General features: G+C 48.8%; 1 protein-coding gene across 2 annotated transcripts in view; it reads left to right on the top strand.

Annotated features, from left to right (window-relative positions):
• TBATA (thymus, brain and testes associated) overlaps positions 1–24782 on the top strand; it is a 211979-nt gene that overhangs the window by 114297 nt on the left and 72900 nt on the right. For both annotated transcript variants that reach the window (XM_078643256.1, XM_078643257.1), the window contains exons 6-7: positions 1413–1577; positions 3618–3699. In XM_078643256.1, coding sequence (XP_078499382.1) covers positions 1413–1577; positions 3618–3699 — 247 coding nt within the window. The remainder of the gene's footprint in view (positions 1–1412; positions 1578–3617; positions 3700–24782) is intronic.

The raw sequence follows: 24782 nt of genomic DNA on the forward strand, positions 1-24782 counted from the left end.
AGATTTTATTTCCTTGTTTGAGGATTTTTTTCCTTCTATAATGTTAGGCCCTGTACAACGTTTCTTCATTTCCTGACAGCGTGACTGAGCTCTGTTTATGTCTGTGTTCTTCTGTGTATGTTTTGGTAATTAGATTGGGATTTTGCACTGGAATGTGAGGTTTATGGTTTGGGATGATTGAAAATAAAGATTAAGAGAGGACTAGAATCTGTGGGGCCGATTCAGAAAAGTAATCTGAGACAAAGTCCTAACTTTACGACTTTCGGTATTCACAGAAGGCATTTAGGAGTACTAAAGTTAGGATTTTGTCTCAGTTAATCTTAAATTTTGGTCTTAAGTTAAACTTAAGACAAACTTAGGTTTAACTGAGACAAAATCCTAACTTTATGACTAGGATTTTGCCTCAGTTAAACTTAAGTTTGTCTTAAGTTTAACTTAAGACCAAAACTTACGTTTAACTGAGACAAAATCCTAATGTTAGTACTCCTAAATGCCTTCTGTGAATACCGAAAGTCGTAAAGTTAGGATTTTGTCTCAGATTACTTTTGTGAATTGGGCCCTCAGTCTTTCTGGGGCTACTCATGACTTGATGGAGCTGATGTTGAGAGTCTGTCATCCTTTTTGAGTGTTAGAATGTACTCAGATTTGGCCAGCACCCAATTACACTTCGGAGAAGTAGTTATGTCGCCATGCTTGGTTTACAACATACTACACACGTAATAAAGAACATTTTTAGAAGGTTTCGCACCTCTATTGGTCTGAAGTACTATTCACATGGTCGCACAGGAGGTTCTTCGCTTATGTGGAGTTTCTTTTTTTTAGTTCAGTAATATTCTTTGTATTGGTGTGTCAGTACTTATGTACTATAACGATCTTTTATATTTCTTGATATGTTACGACAAATTTCATTGCATCTTCCTCCACGTTGCTTCATGTTTAGTTGTGCCATTGTACTCATTATTTCATTTGTTTCTTGTGGAAACCGAGACGTGTTATATCTTTCAGTGTGCAAGCATTCATGTATATAAGGTAAAACTGATCTCTGATGTCAGTGTATGTGACTGCATAGACATTGTTCTATTTGTAGTACATTCTGTTATTTTCAGCTGGGATTAGCAGTCAGTGTATTTCCGAGTAGAATGAAGATTCTTACTTCACCTTAAGGTTTCTGAGAGGACCCTCATACATATATATGCTTTGTGTGCACATAAATAAACCTACCTGTGAGTCTACACACCTTTCTAACCATGGCATCTTTGCTCGAATGCTACACTTTTATGATCCCTAGATTAATTTGCTGGATACTTACTTTGCATGGGCTCTTAGAATGTTGTGCTTGTTAAAGACTTGTATTTACTAATTAAAGTTTAAACCTGTCCACCATATGCGTTCCCGTCTTTGCATTTGGGCAGGACGAGGAGCCTAGAAGAACCACACAGTACTCAGCAGAAACTGGACGCCTCATACCAGCTTCATCCCGTTCGCTAACTCGACATGCAACTCGACAGGCACAGAGAAACAACACAAAGAACAAGGGCAAGAATACTGCTTTCAACTTTCAGGACCAGGAGCTCATGGTAAGTTAAAATACAGGTTTCAGGAACAACCACAGCCAAAAAAACTATGCTGAAAGGATAGACCAGATAAAGCAAAAATTTGGGTCAGGTGAGATTATTGGTATTTTAAAGCTCACCTTGCCTTATTAGTTGGCTGGATGTAATATGAACAGAATGTTGCTGCCACCATTTCCGGACTCGGGCCTTGGTCCCAGTGCCCTGAAAATGTTTTTAAAAAGGAATAAGGAGTCAGGGTAGGGATATCCTGATCCTCCATAGCCCTTTTGTGGGGGTACCAGAGACCCAGGCAAAAATTTAGTCTCAAGGGACCTGGAAAATGAATAACAAAAACATAATATGGTATGGGTGTCTGTGGGGGGTTCGCCACCTATCAAGGGTGGGCACAAGCCCCACGCCATGCACCACCATGACAGGTGGCCTGCTGCTTGAGGGGATTGGGTATATTAATAAGATCCTACTTTACTTTTTTCAAACCTATAAATGTACTGAAAAAAACAAAAGTCTAAAGTTACATTATAATTAGTATGGTTTTAATATCTTACTTTCCTTTAAGAAAAACGTCAGAAATTCACTAGAACTTATGCACCTACCGTGCTCTGCTTATGACCTCACAGTTTGCACCACTCATGACATCTGCAATCACATCACTGCTAACATCTTAAATCCCATCACTGATGATAACAAGGGACATGGTGAGAGCACAATTTCTAGTTAGCTTAGTGAACTATAACTGGTGAATTTTGAAGGTTTTCTTTGTTCAAAATATTACGTTCCAACAGAAATTTCACCTTGTTTTCTTTCAAAGAGCCTATAAACGTAAATGTTTTTTTAATCTGGGCTTCAAAACTATGAATATGTGGACAATCTGTTAGATTTGAAGAGAGTGGCATTGGAGCTAGGCTTGAAATGGTCCATATTAAACTCCTCTAATGTATTTCGTCCAGACCCTGCTTTGAGTTGGGATTCTGATTCTGACCTGAGAAACCTAGGAAGAATATTATGTGATTATGATTATTTTTGCAGCAAATGACCAGTGTGCCCATTCCACAGAGCTGTCGTTTTAGTGATTTAACCCCGAAATAGTTAAGAAACAGCATGTATCTGTGGGTCATATGTATCAAGGCCAAATGGGTTCGCAAATGCCGAAATTCGCAGAATTTCGGCGTTTGCGAACCCATTTTCGCTAAATAGTATGTATGAAACAATTTGGCTGCAAAATAAGGAATTGCAAAATTTGCCATTCCTTATTTTGCGATTGCACTTAAGGAATCGCAAATTTTGTGATTCCTTAAATGCAATGTATCAAGGAAAAATAAATTCCAAAATGCCCATAAGGATTCACAAATTACCACCAACTTCTAGTTGCGAATTCTTTTAAAAAAGCATTTTTTTAACAATCCAAAGGTGCCATGTGACGCTCATACATGCCCTTAGGGCATGTATGTGTGCCATATGCCCACACATGTCATTTTCAGGGGTGCAGCAGGGTGTTCTTGAGACACCCCTGCACCCTTGAAAATATCCTCAATTTGCAATTAGCAAATTGCGAATCGCAAATTGAGAATAATTTCACATTCATTCCTATAGACCTCCTGGCCCATAGAAATGAATGGGAAATTATTCCTTAATTGCGATTCGCAATTTGCTAATCGCAATTAAGGAATTATAAGGAATCGCTAAAAAAAAGCTAATTTCTTCATACATACCATTTTTGCGGTTTCTAAATAGCGATTCATTAAAAATCGCTATTTAGGAATCGCAAAAGGGTATGTTGATACATATGGCCCATATAGTTACCGTCATAGCAGACCAGTTGGCAGCGACTCAGATTTTCACAAACAGGCCAAAATTGTACCTTCTCTTACTTTGTGTTTTAGTCGTTTTCGTGCAGTGGTTAACCTGTGTGTGTGTGCTTTTTATCTGCCTTGAGTGCATGCCTTTTTTATCACCTGATGTTTACTTGCTCTATGGTTGCCTGACATTTCGAATGTCACTCTGACCATGTTTGTCTAACATTTCCCCTTCTCTTACTGCCAACAGGTTTTGGAACTTCTGTGCCAGATTCTGCAGACGGATTCCCTGTCAGCCATCCAGCAGTGGCTGCTCTCAGCGGAACAAAGGGGTGAGAGACCTCTGTCAGTATGCTTGTCAGATTAACCAATTTCAAATAAATTCCTGCAAATATTAAACTATTTGAAATTCTTCCCAGAGCAAAAAGCCAGAAGAAATTGTCAGGAGTTGGTGAAATAATGAGCTTCATTACTGAAACTTTGCACTGTGCTGTTGCAAAAGTACAGGGAAATCAAGTTGCACCATGTTTACCGCTTGTTTAACAAGGAATGAAGCTAACTGTATTTACCCCAAACCAAACTTTTACATCAGGTCTCAACACGAATCTATCTTTTTTATTGTTTTTCACAAAATAAGATATCGAGACAGTACATTTTCTCCACTTCTGTAATGTTGAAAATGTGACTGCAGTGCAGACAAAAATCAGCGAGTTCCATTTTCAATGCAGAAGCAGAGTCGGATAATAATGTCGTTCTTAATCACTAATTGGTTTGCTACCTTATGTAAACGAAAACATTCTGAGTGCTGGGGAAGAAAAAAAGCAAAATTCCGTGCCTACTTAATTCCCCACCGGTACTATCCCTCAGCTGCAAGACAAGAGTAGGCGCACAATCACTGATGATACAGCTCTTAGAAGCCTCATCACCAGCCACAGTTACACTGAGGACTCTCTAATCCCCCACTCAGTAAATGAGTCAGGGCAATCCCTGATTGCTCATTGGCTCAGTATAGTTAGCTGCTCTCCCTCAAATGCAATTGTAACAACTGCACTAAAAATCGTAAAGTCGCACATATCCTGAATAAACACAAAAGCTGAAAAGAGCCATAATGGCAGCTAACTTCTCATATCCAGTATCCTGTCTGTTGCAAGCTCTTAGAGAGCTGCAATGCTGAACAACTCATTTTACACATAAAAGACAAATCCTTAAAAACAACTTCCAATGAGATTGCACAGCAGGGTATGCTACTGACACAGCCATGCCATAAATAGCGTCAATGCCCTTTAAGTCAACTATTGCTGCTCGACGTCGCCACGGCATTTTAAACAGTTCACAATGAGATACTATGCAAATACGTTAAAGATTTGTTATCAGTGATGCAATATGTGAATAGTTTAAATCATACTTCGGTGAATGCTCACAAACGATAAAAATCAATGACAAGCTCTTTCAACTTTTAACTGCACCCTTTAGTGTACTATAATACATGGGAACATGCAATGCCATTATAAAAACCTTATGGGTTATTTCCTCATTACAGTCGATGGGTAATGTCCCTAGTCACCTGTAATATTAAAGTAATTGAGTTCAGACATCATAATGCCTCCTGCCAAAGCTTGGCAAGACGAAAGGCAGGTCACAGCTACAATGAAAGCAACGAAAAGGAGAATTGACTTTTAGTTCTTCATATTTGTTTTTCTAAAATGAAGAGTGATCAGCAGAAATGAGATTTTTATGGAAACATGCTTACTTGTTTCCACAGAGATAATTAAGGAAGATATGGTCTCTGCACATTTCTATAAATTCTGGGCCACATAATTTTTTTGTCTGACTTCAATAAACTGTTTCTTATGTCATTTTACAACAAATTCATCTGCTTTTTAGTATGTTTATATTGCACTACATATTCTACTTTTATTGTTCATGTCTCTCTCTCCCTCTCTCTCTCTCTCTCTCTCTCTCTCTCTCTCTCTCTCTATATGTATAGATATATATATTACATCTCATATGACAGAAGGAATCAAGGATTTAAGTTGTTTGTGGGTAGGATTATGATGTGAACATGTATTAAAAGGGGTTAAAATGCACTCTCCTGTATATTCGAAGGATATTGCAAGTCACCTCTGAGTTCAGGGACCTTCCAAGGTCATGGAACTCTTTGGTGGCTTGGAATATCCTTATAAAAAATGTATGACACAGTGTATTTTATTTCATGCTAGCTTACCCGTTGCGCGTTGCTGCGATATCCGAAGAAAGGAAATTCAAGGAAACTCGTTATGATAACATTCAATTTACATTGTGTCATTTTTATTGAAACATATTAATTTTAATATGGAAAACATTTCAAAGTGTCGTTTTAATTCTATTTATTTATTCGAGTGCTTGTGGATACACGATTTTTTGTTTTTCCGTCTGGTGCGAACATCAGTATTCGAAAGATTATGAGGGCCCTGGGGGGCCGATATTTAAAAAAATGTATGCCAGAAACCTTCGCGGGAGTGTACTCAACAACTTCCCAAAGTTTCCTGGAGATCGGATGAATGCTGTTTTAATTCTATTTATTTATTCGAGTGCTTGTGGATACACAATTTTTTGCTTCTCCGTCTTGTGCGTACATCAGTATTCGAAAGATTATGAGGGCCCTGGGAGGCTGATATTTAAAAAAAGTTTATCCCAGAAACCTTCGCGGGAGTGTACTCAACAACTTCCCAAAGTTTCATGGAAATCGGATGAATGGTGTAGTAATGCATAAAGAAAAACAGACAGACAGACAGACATTCGTTTTTATACATATATAGATAGTATGCAGTCCTCCCATGTATAAGGTTCTATGCAAGTGGTAGCAGTAGTCAATCCTAACTTATAACTATAAAGGGACCTTTTTGATTCCCTTTACATTGCATGCCAGCAATGCACAGACAACACTCACATTTATGTTAAATTAAGACAAATATTCAGCTGCCTAGACACTATTAAAGTATGAAAGACACAGAATAAACTTTAATTATGTCCCACCAAGACCATATTTCTCCTTATAACCCCTAACCCCCAAATATATGCAGTGTCCAAATGGAATGCAAATGTACAAAATGTTGGCCTCGCTCCCAACATTGCAATTGTTAGACCTGGCATCTTTTGGTGTGATTTCCCCTGACTTTTTGCAGCACGACAACCTGTTTTTGACTGTGTGCTGAACTCCATTGCTGCTCACAACAGGACTCTCTGTACTGTTTTACTGCTGACCAGTGCTAAAGTGCATTTGCTGTGTCTAAAATGTGATGCAATATGGTTTCTCCGTGATTGACATATTTGAATTACTGATAAGTCCATAGTACAGTGCACTACATGTGCCCAGGGCCATAAATCAAATGCTACTATTGGGCTTGCAGCACTGATTGGGCCACTCACATGAGTAGCCCTTCAAACATCTATCAGGCTTGTCACTGCAGAGCCTGTGTGTGCTATGTTAAATTACCATTTCGACGGGGCATGGCTAAGATGGCGGCCACAATGGACACTTGCTGAAGAGCTCTGTGTCTGGTCCAGACTAAATATCCTACTTTATCCTCTCCATCTAACCCGGCTCATATCTTGTATCTCTTCCACCAGTGACTTGCCTCCATGGAACCTGAACATTGGCTGGCTCGCCCAGTAGTGCGGTCAACTGCAGAGAAAATCCGCTTGAGGCCTGCCGCGAGGTGATCCGACGCGACCTTTGCATAGCGGCATGCTTGCACAGGACACCTCCTCAACGGCTGCTGCTGTCATCATCACATGCTCCAGTATGCTGCACAGTGAATAATCCTCCCGACTGCAACACCCAAGCCACCTTGTGTGCCGCGCCCGCTTGCTGGGAATGAGCGGGCCTGTGAGCGACGGTAGCCGGGCGCAGGAAGTAGCGCAGCCCTTCTCAGCAACCAGCTAGGGAGTTGCAAAAACTTGGAATGAGGCCTCCCAGGGGCCACCTACTTGCTCAATGGGGGCCTGAGCTCATACATCCTGACAGGGGAAGTGCGTCTGTCAGCTGCAATGCGGCACCTGCCCCACATCTCCTGGCACAAGCATGCTAAGGGACTGCTGATCTGCCAAGCTGCGGTGGTGACAGGGGCTCTGCTCTGCTTGCGTGCAAGACTAGAGTAGGCAGACCCAGTGAGATGCCCCGAGTGCTGTGGACCTCATACTCGGGGGACCTGTACGCAGGTATAATTACCCCCGGCATCAGAGTGTGCTTGCGCGGGCCTGCATTAATCCTCTTGAGTCACCAAAGGGGCGAGTGTTTAGTATGGCTACTGCATGAATGCAGGAACCCTCAGAGCTGTTGCTAGGCATCGTGGAGAAATATGGATCCACTTACCTATTAATTGTGAACCAGAGTGAACTACCCATGACAACACGCCAGAGAAGTGGTGCTCCACTGAAGGTCCCTACTGGATTGTCCAGCTGTGCTACAATGCCTCCTGGCCCCCAAATCCTTAGTGGGGTTCGGCACAAAGGTTACCCCGCATGAAATGTCTAGCTTAACTGGTACTTCCACCTTCATGCCAGTGGCCTATCAGCCCTGAAGAACGTGACAAAAGAATGTCTGCTTTCCTCTGCGGTGTGCCAATACTTGCCTTGATCGGCAGGTTTGTGCCTGGGAATCCTCTGGTGCGACATCCAGATATCTGCAACACTCATTCCCTCTTGGCCACTCTTGCGCTCACCCAAACAGGCTTATGATGATGGGGAAACCCAAGGCCACTAAACCGCTGCCTACTGGCAATGAGGAGTCATCGACACTCTACACACCTACTGATAGGACTCTCAATACCCATCATCATCTTGAAGCGACCCTCCACACTCACTTCACACAGTTTGATGGGTGCTCCAGGCCATCATAAACACTAAATCCTCCCAAAAGACCCGTATTGACACTGTCTCCCTTGATGTTAAATTTCTACAGGAAGACAACCACAAGTAGGTAGACAGAGTGAAGGAAACAGAATCCACACTGGCTACGGTGCAAACAACGGTTCAGGATCTGCAGTAATAACTGAAACACATAGAAGACTAGTTTGCTAACCTGCACCGCAGAGCGGAAGACACAGAGGGGTAGTCAAGACAGAACAATATCCGCCTGCTAGGCTTTTCTTGACGCTTGGAGGGTCTAAGCGTTGAACTGTTTCTTGAAGAATGGCTGGTGAAGACGCTTCTCGAAGATAAAAGGGGGTGGTGATGGACGGAGCATCTGAACCAATCAAACACTCACACCCAGTCAACAGATCTGGGTTTAATCCATCACCGTTCTTTAGCCCATTCTGCCACCCCAGTTCAGACATGGCCATATGCAAATCAGTCTGACCCTGTACCTCATGGAAACAGTCCAGCCTGAACTGCCAAGCCATGCCTTCCCTGGACCGGAAACAAGCTTCCGAGGACCGGTTTCTGGCATTTCAGCTGTCTTCAGCCCGGCTTGCTTGAATCCAGTGGCAAAGTGAGCAAGAGACTCACGTCTGAGCATACCCTGCCAACTTATGGCGAACAAAGTGGTACAAAAGGGGGTGGTGATGGACGGAGCATCTGAACCAATCAAACACTCACACCCAGTCAACAGATCTGGGTTTAATCCATCACCGTTCTTTAGCCCACTCTGCCACCCCAGTTCAGACATGGCCATATGCAAATCAGTCTGACCCTGTGCCTCATTGGAACAGTCCAGCCCGAACTGCCAAGCCATGCCTTCCCTGGACCGGAAACAAGCTTCGGAGGACCGGTTTCTGGCATTTCAGCCGTCTTCAGCCGGCTTGCTTGAATCCAGTGGCAAAGTGAGCAAGGGACTCACGTCTGAGCATACCGTGCCAACTTAAGGCGAACAAAGTGGTACAAAAGGGGGTGGTGATGGACGGAGCATCTGAACCAATCAAACACTCACACCCAGTCAACAGATCTGGGTTTAATCCATCACCGTTCTTTAGCCCACTCTGCCACCCCAGTTCAGACATGGCCATATGCAAATCAGTCTGACCCTGTGCCTCATGGGAACAGTCCAGCCCAAACTGCCAGGCCATGCGTTTCCTGGACCGGAAACAAGATTCAGAGGACCGGTTTCTGACATTTCAGCCGTCTTCAGCCCGGCTCGCTTGAATCCAGTGGCAAAGTGAGCAAGGGATTCACGTCTGAGCATACCCTGCCAACTTATGGCAAACAAAGTGGTACAAAAGGGGGTGGTGATGGACGGAGCATCTGAACCAATCAAACACTCACACCCAGTCAACAGATCTGGGTTTAATCCATCACCGTTCTTTAGCCCACTCTGCCACCCCAGTTCAGACATGGCCATATGCAAATCAGTCTGACCCTGTGCCTCATGGGAACAGTCCAGCCCGAACTGCCAAGCCATGCCTTCCCTGGACCGGAAACAAGCTTCCGAGGACCGGTTTCTGGCATTTCAGCCGTCTTCAGCCAGGCTTGCTTGAATCCAGTGGCAAAGTGAGCAAGGGACTCACGTCTGAGCATACCCTGCCAACTTAAGGTGAACAAAGTGGTACAAAAGGGGGTGGTGAAGGACGGAGCATCTGAACCAATCAAACACTCACACCCAGTAAACAGATCTGGGTTTAATCCATCACCGTTCTTTAGCCCACTCTGCCACCCCAGTTCAGACATGGCTATATGTAAATCAGTCTGACCCTGTGCCTCATGGGAACAGTCCAGCCGAACTGCCAAGCCATGCCTTCCCTGGACCGGAAACAAGCTTCCGAGGACCGGTTTCCGGCATTTCAGCCGTCTTCAGCCCGGCTTGCTTGAATCCAGTGGCAAAGTGAGCAAGGGACTCAAGTCTGAGCATACCCTGCCAACTTATGGCGAAGAAAGTGGTACAAATGGGGGTGGTGATGGACGGAGCATCTGAACCAAATCAAACACTCACACCCAGTCAACAGATCTGGGTTTAATCCATCACCGTTCTTTAGCCCACTCTGACACCCAAGTTCAGACATGGCCATATTCAAATCAGTCTGACCCTGTGCCTCATGGGAACAGTCCAGCCCGAACTGCCAGGCCATGCCTTCCCTGGACCGGAAACAAGCTTCCGAGGACCGGTTTCTGACATTTCAGCCGTCTTCAGCCCGGCTCGCTTGAATCCAGTGGCAAAGTGAGCAAGGGACTCACGTCTGAGCATACCCTGCCAACTTATGGTGAACAAAGTGGTACAAAAGGGGGTGGTGATGGACGGAGCATCTGAACCAATCAAACACTCACACCCAGTCAACAGATCTGGGTTTAATCCATCACCGTTCTTTAGCCCACTCTGCCACCCCAGTTCAGACATGGCCAAATGCAAATCAGTCTGACCATGTGCCTCATGGGAACAGTCCAGCCCGAACTGCCAAGCCATGCCTTCCCTGGACCGGAAACAAGCTTCCGAGGACCGGTTTCTGGCATTTCAGCCGTCTTCAGCCAGGCTTGCTTGAATCCAGTGGCAAAGTGAGCAAGGGACTCACGTCTGAGCATACCCTGCCAACTTATGGCGAACCAGGTGGTACAAAAGGGGGTGGTGAAGGACGGAGCATCTGAACCAATCAAACACTCACATCCAGTCAACAGATCTGGGTTTAATCCATCACCGTTCTTTAGCCCATTCTGCCACCCCAGTTCAGACATGGCCATATGCAAATCAGTCTGACCCTGTGCCTCATGGGAACAGTCCAGCCCGAACTGCCAGGCCATGCGTTCCCTGGACCGGAAACAAGCTTCCGAGGACCGGTTTCTGACATTTCAGCCGTCTTCAGCCCGGCTCGCTTGAATCCAGTGGCAAAGTGAGCAAGGGACTCACGTCTGAGCATACCCTGCCAACTTATGGCGAACAAAGTGGTACAAAAGGGGGTGGTGATGGACGGAGCATCTGAACCAATCAAACACTCACACCCAGTCAACAGATCTGGGTTTAATCCATCACCGTTCTTTAGCCCACTCTGCCACCCCAGTTCAGACATGGCCATATGCAAATCAGTCTGACCCTGTGCCTCATGGGAACAGTCCAGCCCGAACTGCCAAGCCATGCCTTCCCTGGACCGGAAACAAGCTTCCGAGGACCGGTTTCTGGCATTTCAGCCGTCTTCAGCCAGGCTTGCTTGAATCCAGTTGCAAAGTGAGCAAGGGACTCACGTCTGAGCATTCCCCTGCCAACTTATGGTGAACAAAGTGGTACAAAAGGGGGTGGTGAAGGACGGAGCATCTGAACCAATCAAACACTCACATCCAGTCAACAGATCTGGGTTTAATCCATCACAGTTCTTTAGCCCACTCTGCCACCCCAGTTCAGACATGGCCATATGCAAATCAGTCTGACCCTGTGCCTAATGGGAACAGTCCAGCCCGAACTGCCAATCCATGCCTTCCCTGGACCGGAAACAAGCTTCCGAGGACCGGTTTCTGGCATTTCAGCCGTCTTCAGCCCGGCTTGCATGAATCCAGTGGCAAAGTGAGCAAGGGACTCACGTCTGAGCATACCCTGCCAACTTATGGCGAACAAAGTGGTACAAAAGGGGGTGGTGATGGACGGAACATCTGAACCAATCAAACACTCACACCCAGTAAACAGATCTGGGTTTAATCCATCACCGTTCTTTAGCCCACTCTGCCACCCCAGTTCAGACATGGCTATATGCAAATCAGTCTGACCCTGTGCCTCATGGGAACAGTCCAGCCCGAACTTCCAAGCCATGCCTTCCCTGGACCGGAAACAAGCTTCCGAGGACCGGTTTCCGGCATTTCAGCCGTCTTCAGCCCGGCTTGCTTGAATCCAGTGGCAAAGTGAGCAAGGGACTCACGTCTGAGCATACCCTGCCAAATTATGGCGAAGAAAGTGGTACAAAAGGAGGTGGTGATGGACGGAGCATCTGAACCAAATCAAACACTCACACCCAGTCAACAGATCTGGGTTTCATCCATCACCGTTCTTTAACCCACTCTGCCACCCCAGTTCAGACATGGCCATATGCAAATCAGTCTGACCCTGTGCCTCATGGGAACAGTCCAGCCCGAACTGCCAGGCCATTCCTTCCCTGGACCGGAAACAAGCTTCCGAGGACCGGTTTCTGGCATTTCAGCCGTCTTCAGCCCGGCTTGCTTGAATCCAGTGGCAAAGTGAGCAAGGGACTCACGTCTGAGAATACCCTGCCAACTTATGGCGAACAAAGTGGTACAAAAGGGGGTTGTGATGGACGGAGCATCTGAACCAATCAAACACTCACATCCAGTCAACAGATCTGGGTTTAATCCATCACCGTTCTTTAGCCCATTCTGCCACCCCAGTTCAGACATGGCCATATGCAAATCAGTCTGACCCTGTACCTCATGGAAACAGTCCAGCCTGAACTGCCAAGCCATGCCTTCCCTGGACCGGAAACATGCTTCCGAGGACCGGTTTCTGGCATTTCAGCCGTCTTCAGCCCGGCTTGCTTGAATCCAGTGGCAAAGTGAGCAAGAGACTCACGTCTGAGCATACCCTGCCAACTTATGGCGAACAAAGTGGTACAAAAGGGGGTGGTGATGGACGGAGCATCTGAACCAATCAAACACTCACACCCAGTCAACAGATCTGGGTTTAATCCATCACCGTTCTTTAGCCCACTCTGCCACCCCAGTTCAGACATGGCCATATGCAAATCAGTCTGACCCTGTGCCTCATGGGAACAGTCCAGCCCGAACTGCCAAGCCATGCCTTCCCTGGACCGGAAACAAGCTTCGGAGGACCGGTTTCTGGCATTTCAGCCGTCTTCAGCCGGCTTGCTTGAATCCAGTGGCAAAGTGAGCAAGGGACTCACGTCTGAGCACACCGTGCCAACTTAAGGCGAACAAAGTGGTACAAAAGGGGGTGGTGATGGACGGAGCATCTGAACCAATCAAACACTCACACCCAGTCAACAGATCTGGGTTTAATCCATCACCGTTCTTTAGCCCACTCTGCCACCCCAGTTCAGACATGGCCATATGCAAATCAGTCTGACCCTGTGCCTCATGGGAACAGTCCAGCCCGAACTGCCAAGCCATGCCTTCCCTGGACCGGAAACAAGCTTCCGAGGACCGGTTTCTGGCATTTCAGCCGTCTTCAGCCCGGCTTGCATGAATCCACTGGCAAAGTGAGCAAGGGACTCACGTCTGAGCATACCCTGCCAACTTATGGCGAACAAAGTGGTACAAAAGGGGGTGGTGATGGACGGAGCATCTGAACCAATCAAACACTCACACCCAGTCAACAGATCTGGGTTTAATCCATCACCGTTCTTTAGCCCACTCTGCCACCCCAGTTCAGACATGGCCATATGCAAATCAGTCTGACCCTGTGCCTCATGGGAACAGTCCAGCCCGAACTGCCAAGCCATGCCTTCCCTGGACCGGAAACAAGCTTCCGAGGACCGGTTTCTGGCATTTCAGCCGTCTTCAGCCAGGCTTGCTTGAATCCAGTTGCAAAGTGAGCAAGGGACTCACGTCTGAGCATTCCCCTGCCAACTTATGGTGAACAAAGTGGTACAAAAGGGGGTGGTGAAGGACGGAGCATCTGAACCAATCAAACACTCACATCCAGTCAACAGATCTGGGTTTAATCCATCACAGTTCTTTAGCCCACTCTGCCACCCCAGTTCAGACATGGCCATATGCAAATCAGTCTGACCCTGTGCCTAATGGGAACAGTCCAGCCCGAACTGCCAATCCATGCCTTCCCTGGACCGGAAACAAGCTTCCGAGGACCGGTTTCTGGCATTTCAGCCGTCTTCAGCCCGGCTTGCATGAATCCAGTGGCAAAGTGAGCAAGGGACTCACGTCTGAGCATACCCTGCCAACTTATGGCGAACAAAGTGGTACAAAAGGGGGTGGTGATGGACGGAACATCTGAACCAATCAAACACTCACACCCAGTAAACAGATCTGGGTTTAATCCATCACCGTTCTTTAGCCCACTCTGCCACCCCAGTTCAGACATGGCTATATGCAAATCAGTCTGACCCTGTGCCTCATGGGAACAGTCCAGCCCGAACTTCCAAGCCATGCCTTCCCTGGACCGGAAACAAGCTTCCGAGGACCGGTTTCCGGCATTTCAGCCGTCTTCAGCCCGGCTTGCTTGAATCCAGTGGCAAAGTGAGCAAGGGACTCACGTCTGAGCATACCCTGCCAAATTATGGCGAAGAAAGTGGTACAAAAGGAGGTGGTGATGGACGGAGCATCTGAACCAAATCAAACACTCACACCCAGTCAACAGATCTGGGTTTCATCCATCACCGTTCTTTAACCCACTCTGCCACCCCAGTTCAGACATGGCCATATGCAAATCAGTCTGACCCTGTGCCTCATGGGAACAGTCCAGCCCGAACTGCCAGGCCATGCCTTCCCTGGACCGGAAACAAGCTTCCGAGGACCGGTTTCTGGCATTTCAGCCGTCTTCAGCCCGGCTTGCTTGAATCCAGTGGCAAAGTGAGCAAGGGACTCACGTCTGAGAATACCCTGCCAACTTATGGCGAACAAAGTGGTACAAAAGGGGGTTGTGATGGACGGAGCATCTGAACCAATCAAACACTCACATCCAGTCAACAGATCTGGGTTTAATTCATCACCGTTCTTTAGCCCATTCTGCCACCCCAGTTCAGACATGGCCATATGCAAATCAGTCTGACCCTGTACCTCATGGAAACAGTCCAGCCTGAACTGCCAAGCCATGCCTTCCCTGGACCGGAAACAAGCTTCGGAGGACCGGTTTCTGGCATTTCAGCCGTCTTCAGCCGGCTTGCTTGAATCCAGTGGCAAAGTGAGCAAGGGACTCACGTCTGAGCATACCGTGCCAACTTAAGGCGAACAAAGTGGTACAAAAGGGGGTGGTGATGGACGGAGCATCTGAACCAATCAAACACTCACACCCAGTCAACAGATCTGGGTTTAATCCATCACCGTTCTTTAGCCCACTCTGCCACCCCAGTTCAGACATGGCCATATGCAAATCAGTCTGACCCTGTGCCTCATGGGAACAGTCCAGCCCAAACTGCCAGGCCATGCGTTTCCTGGACCGGAAACAAGATTCAGAGGACCGGTTTCTGACATTTCAGCCGTCTTCAGCCCGGCTCGCTTGAATCCAGTGGCAAAGTGAGCAAGGGACTCACGTCTGAGCATACCCTGCCAACTTATGGCAAACAAAGTGGTACAAAAGGGGGTGGTGATGGACGGAGCATCTGAACCAATCAAACACTCACACCCAGTCAACAGATCTGGGTTTAATCCATCACCGTTCTTTAGCCCACTCTGCCACCCCAGTTCAGACATGGCCATATGCAAATCAGTCTGACCCTGTGCCTCATGGGAACAGTCCAGCCCGAACTGCCAAGCCATGCCTTCCCTGGACCGGAAACAAGCTTCCGAGGACCGGTTTCTGGCATTTCAGCCGTCTTCAGCCCGGCTTGCATGAATCCACTGGCAAAGTGAGCAAGGGACTCACGTCTGAGCATACCCTGCCAACTTATGGCAAACAAAGTGGTACAAAAGGGGGTGGTGATGGACGGAGCATCTGAACCAATCAAACACTCACACCCAGTAAACAGATCTGGGTTTAATATATCACCGTTCTTTAGCCCACTCTGCCACCCCAGTTCAGACATGGCCATATACAAATCAGTCTGACCCTGTGCCTCATGGGAACAGTCCAGCCTGAACTGCCAAGCCATGCCTTCCCTGGACCGGAAACAAGCTTCCAAGGACCGGTTTCGGGCATGTCAGCCGTCTTCAGCCCGGCTTGTTTGAATCCAGTGGCAAAGTGAGCAAGGGACTCACGTCTGAGCATACCCTGCCAACTTATGGCGAACAAAGTAGTACAAAAGGGGGTGGTGATGGACGGAGCATCTGAACCAATCAAACACTCAAACCCAGTCAACAGATCTGGGTTTAATCCATCACAGTTCTTTAGCCCACTCTGCCACCCCAGTTCAGACAAGGCCATATGCAAATCAGTCTGACCCTGTGCCTCATGGGAACAGTCCAGCCCGAACTGCCAGGCCATGCGTTCCCTGGACCGGAAACAAGCTTCCGAGGACCGGTTTCTGACATTTCAGCCGTCTTCAGCCCGGCTCGCTTGAATCCAGTGGCAAAGTGAGCAAGGGACTCACGTCTGAGCATACCCTGCCAACTTATGGCGAACAAAGTGGTACAAAAGGGGGTGGTGATGGACGGAGCATCTGAACCAATCATACACTCACACCCAGTCAACACATCTGGGTTTAATCCATCACCGTTCTTTAGCCCACTCTGCCACCCCAGTTCAGACATGGCCATATGCAAATCAGTCTGACCCTGTGCCTTAATGGGAACAGTCCAGCCCGAACTGCCAAGCCATGCCTTCCCTGGACCGGAAACAAGCTTCCGAGGACCGGTTTCTGGCATTTCAGCCGTCTTCAGCCAGGCTTGCTTGAATCCAGTTGCAAAGTGAGCAAGGGACTCACGTCTGAGCATACCCTGCCAACTTATGGTGAACAAAGTGGTACAAAAGGGGGTGGTGAAGGACGGAGCATCTGAACCAATCAAACACTCACATCCAGTCAACAGATCTGGGTTTAATCCATCACAGTTCTTTAGCCCACTCTGCCACCCCAGTTCAGACATGGCCATATGCAAATCAGTCTGACCCTGTGCCTCATGGCAACAGTCCAGCCCGAACTGCCAAGCCATGCCTTCCCTTGACCGGAAACAAGCTTCCGAGGACCGGTTTCTGGCATTTCAGCCGTCTTCAGCCGGCTTGCATGAATCCAGTGGCAAAGTGAGCAAGGGACTCACGTCTGAGCATACCCTGCTAACTTATGGCGAACAAAGTGGTACAAAAGGGGGTGGTGATGGACGGAGCATCTGAACCAATCAAACACTCACACCCAGTAAACAGATCTGGGTTTAATCCATCACCGTTCTTTAGCCCACTCTGCCACCCCAGTTCAGACATGGATATATGCAAATCAGTCTGACCCTGTGCCTCATGGGAACAGTCCAGCCCGAACTTCCAAGCCATGCCTTCCCTGGACCGGAAACAAGCTTCCGAGGACCGGTTTCCGGCATTTCAGCCGTCTTCAGCCCGGCTTGCTTGAATCCAGTGGCAAAGTGAGCAAGGGACTCACGTCTGAGCATACCCTGCCAACTTATGGCGAAGAAAGTGGTACAAAAGGAGGTGGTGATGGACGGAGCATCTGAACCAAATCAAACACTCACACCCAGTCAACAGATCTGGGTTTAATCCATCACCGTTCTTTAACCCACTCTGCCACCCCAGTTCAGACATGGCCATATGCAAATCAGTCTGACCCTGTGCCTCATGGGAACAGTCCAGCCCGAACTGCCAGGCCATGCCTTCCCTGGACCGGAAAAAAACTTCCGAGGACCGGTTTCTGGCATTTCAGCCGTCTTCAGCCAGGCTTGCTTGAATCCAGTGGCAAAGTGAGCAAGGGACTCACGTCTGAGCATACCCTGCCAACTTATGGCGAACAAAGTAGTACAAAAGGGGGTGGTGATGGACGGAGCATCTGAACCAATCAAACACTCACACCCAGTCAACAGATCTGGGTTTAATCCATCACCGTTCTTTAGCCCACTCTGCCACCCCAGTTCAGACATGGCCATATGCAAATCAGTCTGACCCTGTGCCTCATGGGAACAGTCCAGCCCGAACTGCCAAGCCATGCCTTCCCTGGACCGGAAACAAGCTTCCGAGGACCGGTTTCTGGCATTTCAGCCGTCTTCAGCCCGGCTTGCATGAATCCACTGGCAAGGTGAGCAAGGGACTCACGTCTGAGCATACCCTGCCAACTTATGGCAAACAAAGTGGTACAAAAGGGGGTGGTGATGGACGGAGCATCTGAACCAATCAAACACTCACACCCAGTAAACAGATCTGGGTTTAATCCATCACCGTTCTTTAGCCCACTCTGCCACCCCAGTTCAGACATGGCCATATGCAAATCAGTCTGACCCTGTGCCTCATGGGAACAGTCCAGCCCGAACTGCCAGGCCATGCCTTCCCTGGACCGGAAACAAGCTTCCGAGGACCGGTTTCTGGCATTTCAGCCGTCTTCAGCCCGGCTTGCTTGAATCCAGTGGCAAAGTGAGCAAGGGACTCACGTCTGAGAATACCCTGCCAACTTATGGCGAACAAAGTGGTACAAAAGGGGGTGGTGATGGACGGAGCATCTGAACCAATCAAACACTCACATCCAGTCAACAGATCTGGGTTTAATCCATCACCGTTCTTTAGCCCATTCTGCCACCCCAGTTCAGACATGGCCATATGCAAATCAGTCTGACCCTGTACCTCATGGAAACAGTCCAGCCTGAACTGCCAAGCCATGCCTTCCCTGGACCGGAAACAAGCTTCCGAGGACCGGTTTCTGGCATTTCAGCCGTCTTCAGCCCGGCTTGCTTGAATCCAGTGGCAAAGTGAGCAAGAGACTCACGTCTGAGCATACCCTGCCAACTTATGGCGAACAAAGTGGTACAAAAGGGGGTGGTGATGGATGGAGCATCTGAACCAATCTAACACTCACACCCAGTCAACAGATCTGGGTTTAATCCATCACCGTTCTTTAGCCCACTCTGCCACCCCAGTTCAGACATGGCCATATGCAAATCAGTCTGACCCTGTGCCTCAAGGGAACAGTCCAGCCCAAACTGCCAAGCCATGCCTTCCCTGGACCGGAAACAAGCTTCGGAGGACCGGTTTCTGGCATTTCAGCCGTCTTCAGCCGGCTTGCTTGAATCCAGTGGCAAAGTGAGCAAGGGACTCACGTCTGAGCATACCGTGCCAACTTAAGGCGAACAAAGTGGTACAAAAGGGGGTGGTGATGGACGGAGCATCTGAACCAATCAAACACTCACACCCAGTCAACAGATCTGGGTTTAATCCATCACCGTTCTTTAGCCCACTCTGCCACCCCAGTTCAGACATGGCCATATGCAAATCAGTCTGACCCTGTGCCTCATGGGAACAGTCCAGCCCAAACTGCCAGGCCATGCGTTTCCTGGACCGGAAACAAGATTCAGAGGACCGGTTTCTGACATTTCAGCCGTCTTCAGCCCGCCTCGCTTGAATCCAGTGGCAAAGTGAGCAAGGGACTCACGTCTGAGCATACCCTGCCAACTTATGGCAAACAAAGTGGTACAAAAGGGGGTGGTGATGGACGGAGCATCTGAACCAATCAAACACTCACACCCAGTCAACAGATCTGGGTTTAATCCATCACCGTTCTTTAGCCCACTCTGCCACCCCAGTTCAGACATGGCCATATGCAAATCAGACTGACCCTGTGCCTCATGGGAACAGTCCAGCCCGAACTGCCAAGCCATGCCTTCCCTGGACCGGAAACAAGCTTCCGAGGACCGGTTTCTGGCATTTCAGCCGTCTTCAGCCAGGCTTGCTTGAATCCAGTGGCAAAGTGAGCAAGGGACTCACGTCTGAGCATACCCTGCCAGCTTAAGGTGAACAAAGTGGTACAAAAGGGGGTGGTGAAGGACGGAGCATCTGAACCAATCAAACACTCACATCCAGTCAACAGATCTGGGTTTAATCCATCACAGTTCTTTAGCCCACTCTGCCACCCCAGTTCATACATGGCCATATGCAAATCAGTCTGACCCTGTGCCTCATAGGAACAGTCCAGCCCGAACTGCCAAGCCCTGCCTTCCCTGGACCGGAAACAAGCTTCCGAGGACCGGTTTCTGGCATTTCAGCCGTCTTCAGCCCGGCTTGCATGAATCCACTGGCAAAGTGAGCAAGGGACTCACGTCTGAGCATACCCTGCCAACTTATGGCAAACAAAGTGGTACAAAAGGGGGGGGTGATGGACGGAGCATCTGAACCAATCAAACACTCACACCCAGTAAACAGATCTGGGTTTAATCCATCACCGTTCTTTAGCCCACTCTGCCACCCCAGTTCAGACATGGCCATATGCAAATCAGTCTGACCCTGTGCCTCATGGGAACAGTCCAGCCTGAACTGCCAAGCCATGCCTTCCCTGGACCGGAAACAAGCTTCCAAGGACCGGTTTCGGGCATGTCAGCCGTCTTCAGCCCGGCTTGCTTGAATCCAGTGGCAAAGTGAGCAAGGGACTCACGTCTGAGCATACCCTGCCAACTTATGGCGAACAAAGTAGTACAAAAGGGGGTGGTGATGGACGGAGCATCTGAACCAATCAAACACTCACACCCAGTCAACAGATCTGGGTTTAATCCATCACAGTTCTTTAGCCCACTCTGCCACCCCAGTTCAGACAAGGCCATATGCAAATCAGTCTGACCCTGTGCCTCATGGGAACAGTCCAGCCCGAACTGCCAGGCCATGCGTTCCCTGGACCGGAAACAAGCTTCCGAGGACCGGTTTCTGACATTTCAGCCGTCTTCAGCCCGGCTCGCTTGAATCCAGTGGCAAAGTGAGCAAGGGACTCACGTCTGAGCATACCCTGCCAACTTATGGCGAACAAAGTGGTACCAAAGGGGGTGGTGATGGACGGAGCATCTGAACCAATCATACACTCACACCCAGTCAACAGATCTGGGTTTAATCCATCACTGTTCTTTAGCCCACTCTGCCACCCCAGTTCAGACATGGCCATATGCAAATCAGTCTGACCCTGTGCCTCATGGGAACAGTCCAGCCCGAACTGCCAAGCCATGCCTTCCCTGGACCGGAAACAAGCTTCCGAGGACCGGTTTCTGGCATTTCAGCCGTCTTCAGCCAGGCTTGCTTGAATCCAGTTGCAAAGTGAGCAAGGGACTCACGTCTGAGCATACCCTGCCATCTTATGGTGAACAAAGTGGTACAAAAGGGGGTGGTGAAGGACGGAGCATCTGAACCAATCAAACACTCACATCCAGTCAACAGATCTGGGTTTAATCCCTCACAGTTCTTTAGCCCACTCTGCCACCCCAGTTCAGACATGGCCATATGTAAATCAGTCTGACCCTGTGCCTCATGGGAACAGTCCAGCCCGAACTGCCAAGCCATGCCTTCCCTTGACCGGAAACAAGCTTCCGAGGACCGGTTTCTGGCATTTCAGCCGTCTTCAGCCCGGCTTGCATGAATCCAGTGGCAAAGTGAGCAAGGGACTCACGTCTGAGCATACCCTGCCAACTTAAGGTGAACAAAGTGGTACAAAAGGGGGTGGTGAAGGACGGAGCATCTGAACCAATCAAACACTCACATCCAGTCAACAGATCTGGGTTTAATCCATCACAGTTCTTTAGCCCACTCTGCCACCCCAGTTCATACATGGCCATATGCAAATCAGTCTGACCCTGTGCCTCATAGGAACAGTCCAGCCCGAACTGCCAAGCCATGCCTTCCCTGGACCGGAAACAAGCTTCCGAGGACCGGTTTCTGGCATTTCAGCCGTCTTCAGCCCGGCTTGCATGAATCCACTGGCAAAGTGAGCAAGGGACTCACGTCTGAGCATACCCTGCCAACTTATGGCAAACAAAGTGGTACAAAAGGGGGTGGTGATGGACGGAGCATCTGAACCAATCAAACACTCACACCCAGTAAACAGATCTGGGTTTAATCCATCACCGTTCTTTAGCCCACTCTGCCACCCCAGTTCAGACATGGCCATATGCAAATCAGTCTGACCCTGTGCCTCATGGGAACAGTCCAGCCTGAACTGCCAAGCCATGCCTTCCCTGGACCGGAAACAAGCTTCCAAGGACCGGTTTCGGGCATGTCAGCGTCTTCAGCCCGGCTTGCTTGAATCCAGTGGCAAAGTGAGCAAGGGACTCACGTCTGAGCATACCCTGCCAACTTATGGCGAACAAAGTAGTACAAAAGGGGGTGGTGATGGACGGAGCATCTGAACCAATCAAACACTCACACCCAGTCAACAGATCTGGGTTTAATCCATCACAGTTCTTTAGCCCACTCTGCCACCCCAGTTCAGACAAGGCCATATGCAAATCAGTCTGACCCTGTGCCTCATGGGAACAGTCCAGCCCGAACTGCCAGGCCATGCGTTCCCTGGACCGGAAACAAGCTTCCGAGGACCGGTTTCTGACATTTCAGCCGTCTTCAGCCCGGCTCGCTTGAATCCAGTGGCAAAGTGAGCAAGGGACTCACGTCTGAGCATACCCTGCCAACTTATGGCGAACAAAGTGGTACAAAAGGGGGTGGTGATGGACGGAGCATCTGAACCAATCATACACTCACACCCAGTCAACAGATCTGGGTTTAATCCATCACCGTTCTTTAGCCCACTCTGCCACCCCAGTTCAGACATGGCCATATGCAAATCAGTCTGACCCTGTGCCTCATGGGAACAGTCCAGCCCGAACTGCCAAGCCATGCCTTCCCTGGACCGGAAACAAGCTTCCGAGGACCGGTTTCTGGCATTTCAGCCGTCTTCAGCCAGGCTTGCTTGAATCCAGTTGCAAAGTGAGCAAGGGACTCACGTCTGAGCATACCCTGCCATCTTATGGTGAACAAAGTGGTACAAAAGGGGGTGGTGAAGGACGGAGCATCTGAACCAATCAAACACTCACATCCAGTCAACAGATCTGGGTTTAATCCATCACAGTTCTTTAGCCCACTCTGCCACCCCAGTTCAGACATGGCCATATGCAAATCAGTCTGACCCTGTGCCTCATAGGAACAGTCCAGCCCGAACTGCCAAGCCCTGCCTTCCCTGGACCGGAAACAAGCTTCCGAGGACCGGTTTCTGGCATTTCAGCCGTCTTCAGCCCGGCTTGCATGAATCCACTGGCAAAGTGAGCAAGGTACTCACGTCTGAGCATACCCTGCCAACTTATGGCAAACAAAGTGGTACAAAAGGGGGGGGTGATGGACGGAGCATCTGAACCAATCAAACACTCACACCCAGTAAACAGATCTGGGTTTAATCCATCACCGTTCTTTAGCCCACTCTGCCACCCCAGTTCAGACATGGCCATATGCAAATCAGTCTGACCCTGTGCCTCATGGGAACAGTCCAGCCTGAACTGCCAAGCCATGCCTTCCCTGGACCGGAAACAAGCTTCCAAGGACCGGTTTCGGGCATGTCAGCCGTCTTCAGCCCGGCTTGCTTGAATCCAGTGGCAAAGTGAGCAAGGGACACATGTCTGAGCATACCCTGCCAACTTATGGCGAACAAAGTAGTACAAAAGGGGGTGGTGATGGACGGAGCATCTGAACCAATCAAACACTCACACCCAGTCAACAGATCTGGGTTTAATCCATCACAGTTCTTTAGCCCACTCTGCCACCCCAGTTCAGACAAGGCCATATGCAAATCAGTCTGACCCTGTGCGTCATGGGAACAGTCCAGCCCGAACTGCCAGGCCATGCGTTCCCTGGACCGGAAACAAGCTTCCGAGGACCGGTTTCTGACATTTCAGCCGTCTTCAGCCCGGCTCGCTTGAATCCAGTGGCAAAGTGAGCAAGGGACTCACGTCTGAGCATACCCTGCCAACTTATGGCGAACAAAGTGGTACAAAAGGGGGTGGTGATGGACGGAGCATCTGAACCAATCATACACTCACACCCAGTCAACAGATCTGGGTTTAATCCATCACCGTTCTTTAGCCCACTCTGCCACCCCAGTTCAGACATGGCCATATGCAAATCAGTCTGACCCTGTGCCTCATGGGAACAGTCCAGCCCGAACTGCCAAGCCATGCCTTCCCTGGACCGGAAACAAGCTTCCGAGGACCGGTTTCTGGCATTTCAGCCGTCTTCAGCCAGGCTTGCTTGAATCCAGTTGCAAAGTGAGCAAGGGACTCACGTCTGAGCATACCCTGCCATCTTATGGTGAACAAAGTGTTACAAAAGGGGGTGGTGAAGGACGGAGCATCTGAACCAATCAAACACTCACATCCAGTCAACAGATCTGGGTTTAATCCATCACAGTTCTTTAGCCCACTCTGCCACCCCAGTTCAGACATGGCCATATGCAAATCAGTCTGACCCTGTGCCTCATGGGAACAGTCCAGCCCGAACTGCCAAGCCATGCCTTCCCTGGACCGGAAACAAGCTTCCGAGGACCGGTTTCTGGCATTTCAGCCGTCTTCAGCCCGGCTTGCATGAATCCACTGGCAAAGTGAGCAAGGGACTCACGTCTGAGCATACCCTGCCAACTTATGGCAAACAAAGTGGTACAAAAGGGGGTGGTGATGGACGGAGCATCTGAACCAATCAAACACTCACACCCAGTAAACAGATCTGGGTTTAATCCATCACCGTTCTTTAGCCCACTCTGCCACCCCAGTTCAGACATGGCCATATGCAAATCAGTCTGACCCTGTGCCTCATGGGAACAGTCCAGCCTGAACTGCCAAGCCATGCCTTCCCTGGACCGGAAACAAGCTTCCAAGGACCGGTTTCGGGCATGTCAGCCGTCTTCAGCCCGGCTTGCTTGAATCCAGTGGCAAAGTGAGC

This window comes from Lissotriton helveticus, chromosome 5_1 (assembly GCF_964261635.1).
Source record: "Lissotriton helveticus chromosome 5_1, aLisHel1.1, whole genome shotgun sequence".
In the NCBI taxonomy this organism is placed as follows: Eukaryota; Metazoa; Chordata; class Amphibia; order Caudata; family Salamandridae; genus Lissotriton; species Lissotriton helveticus.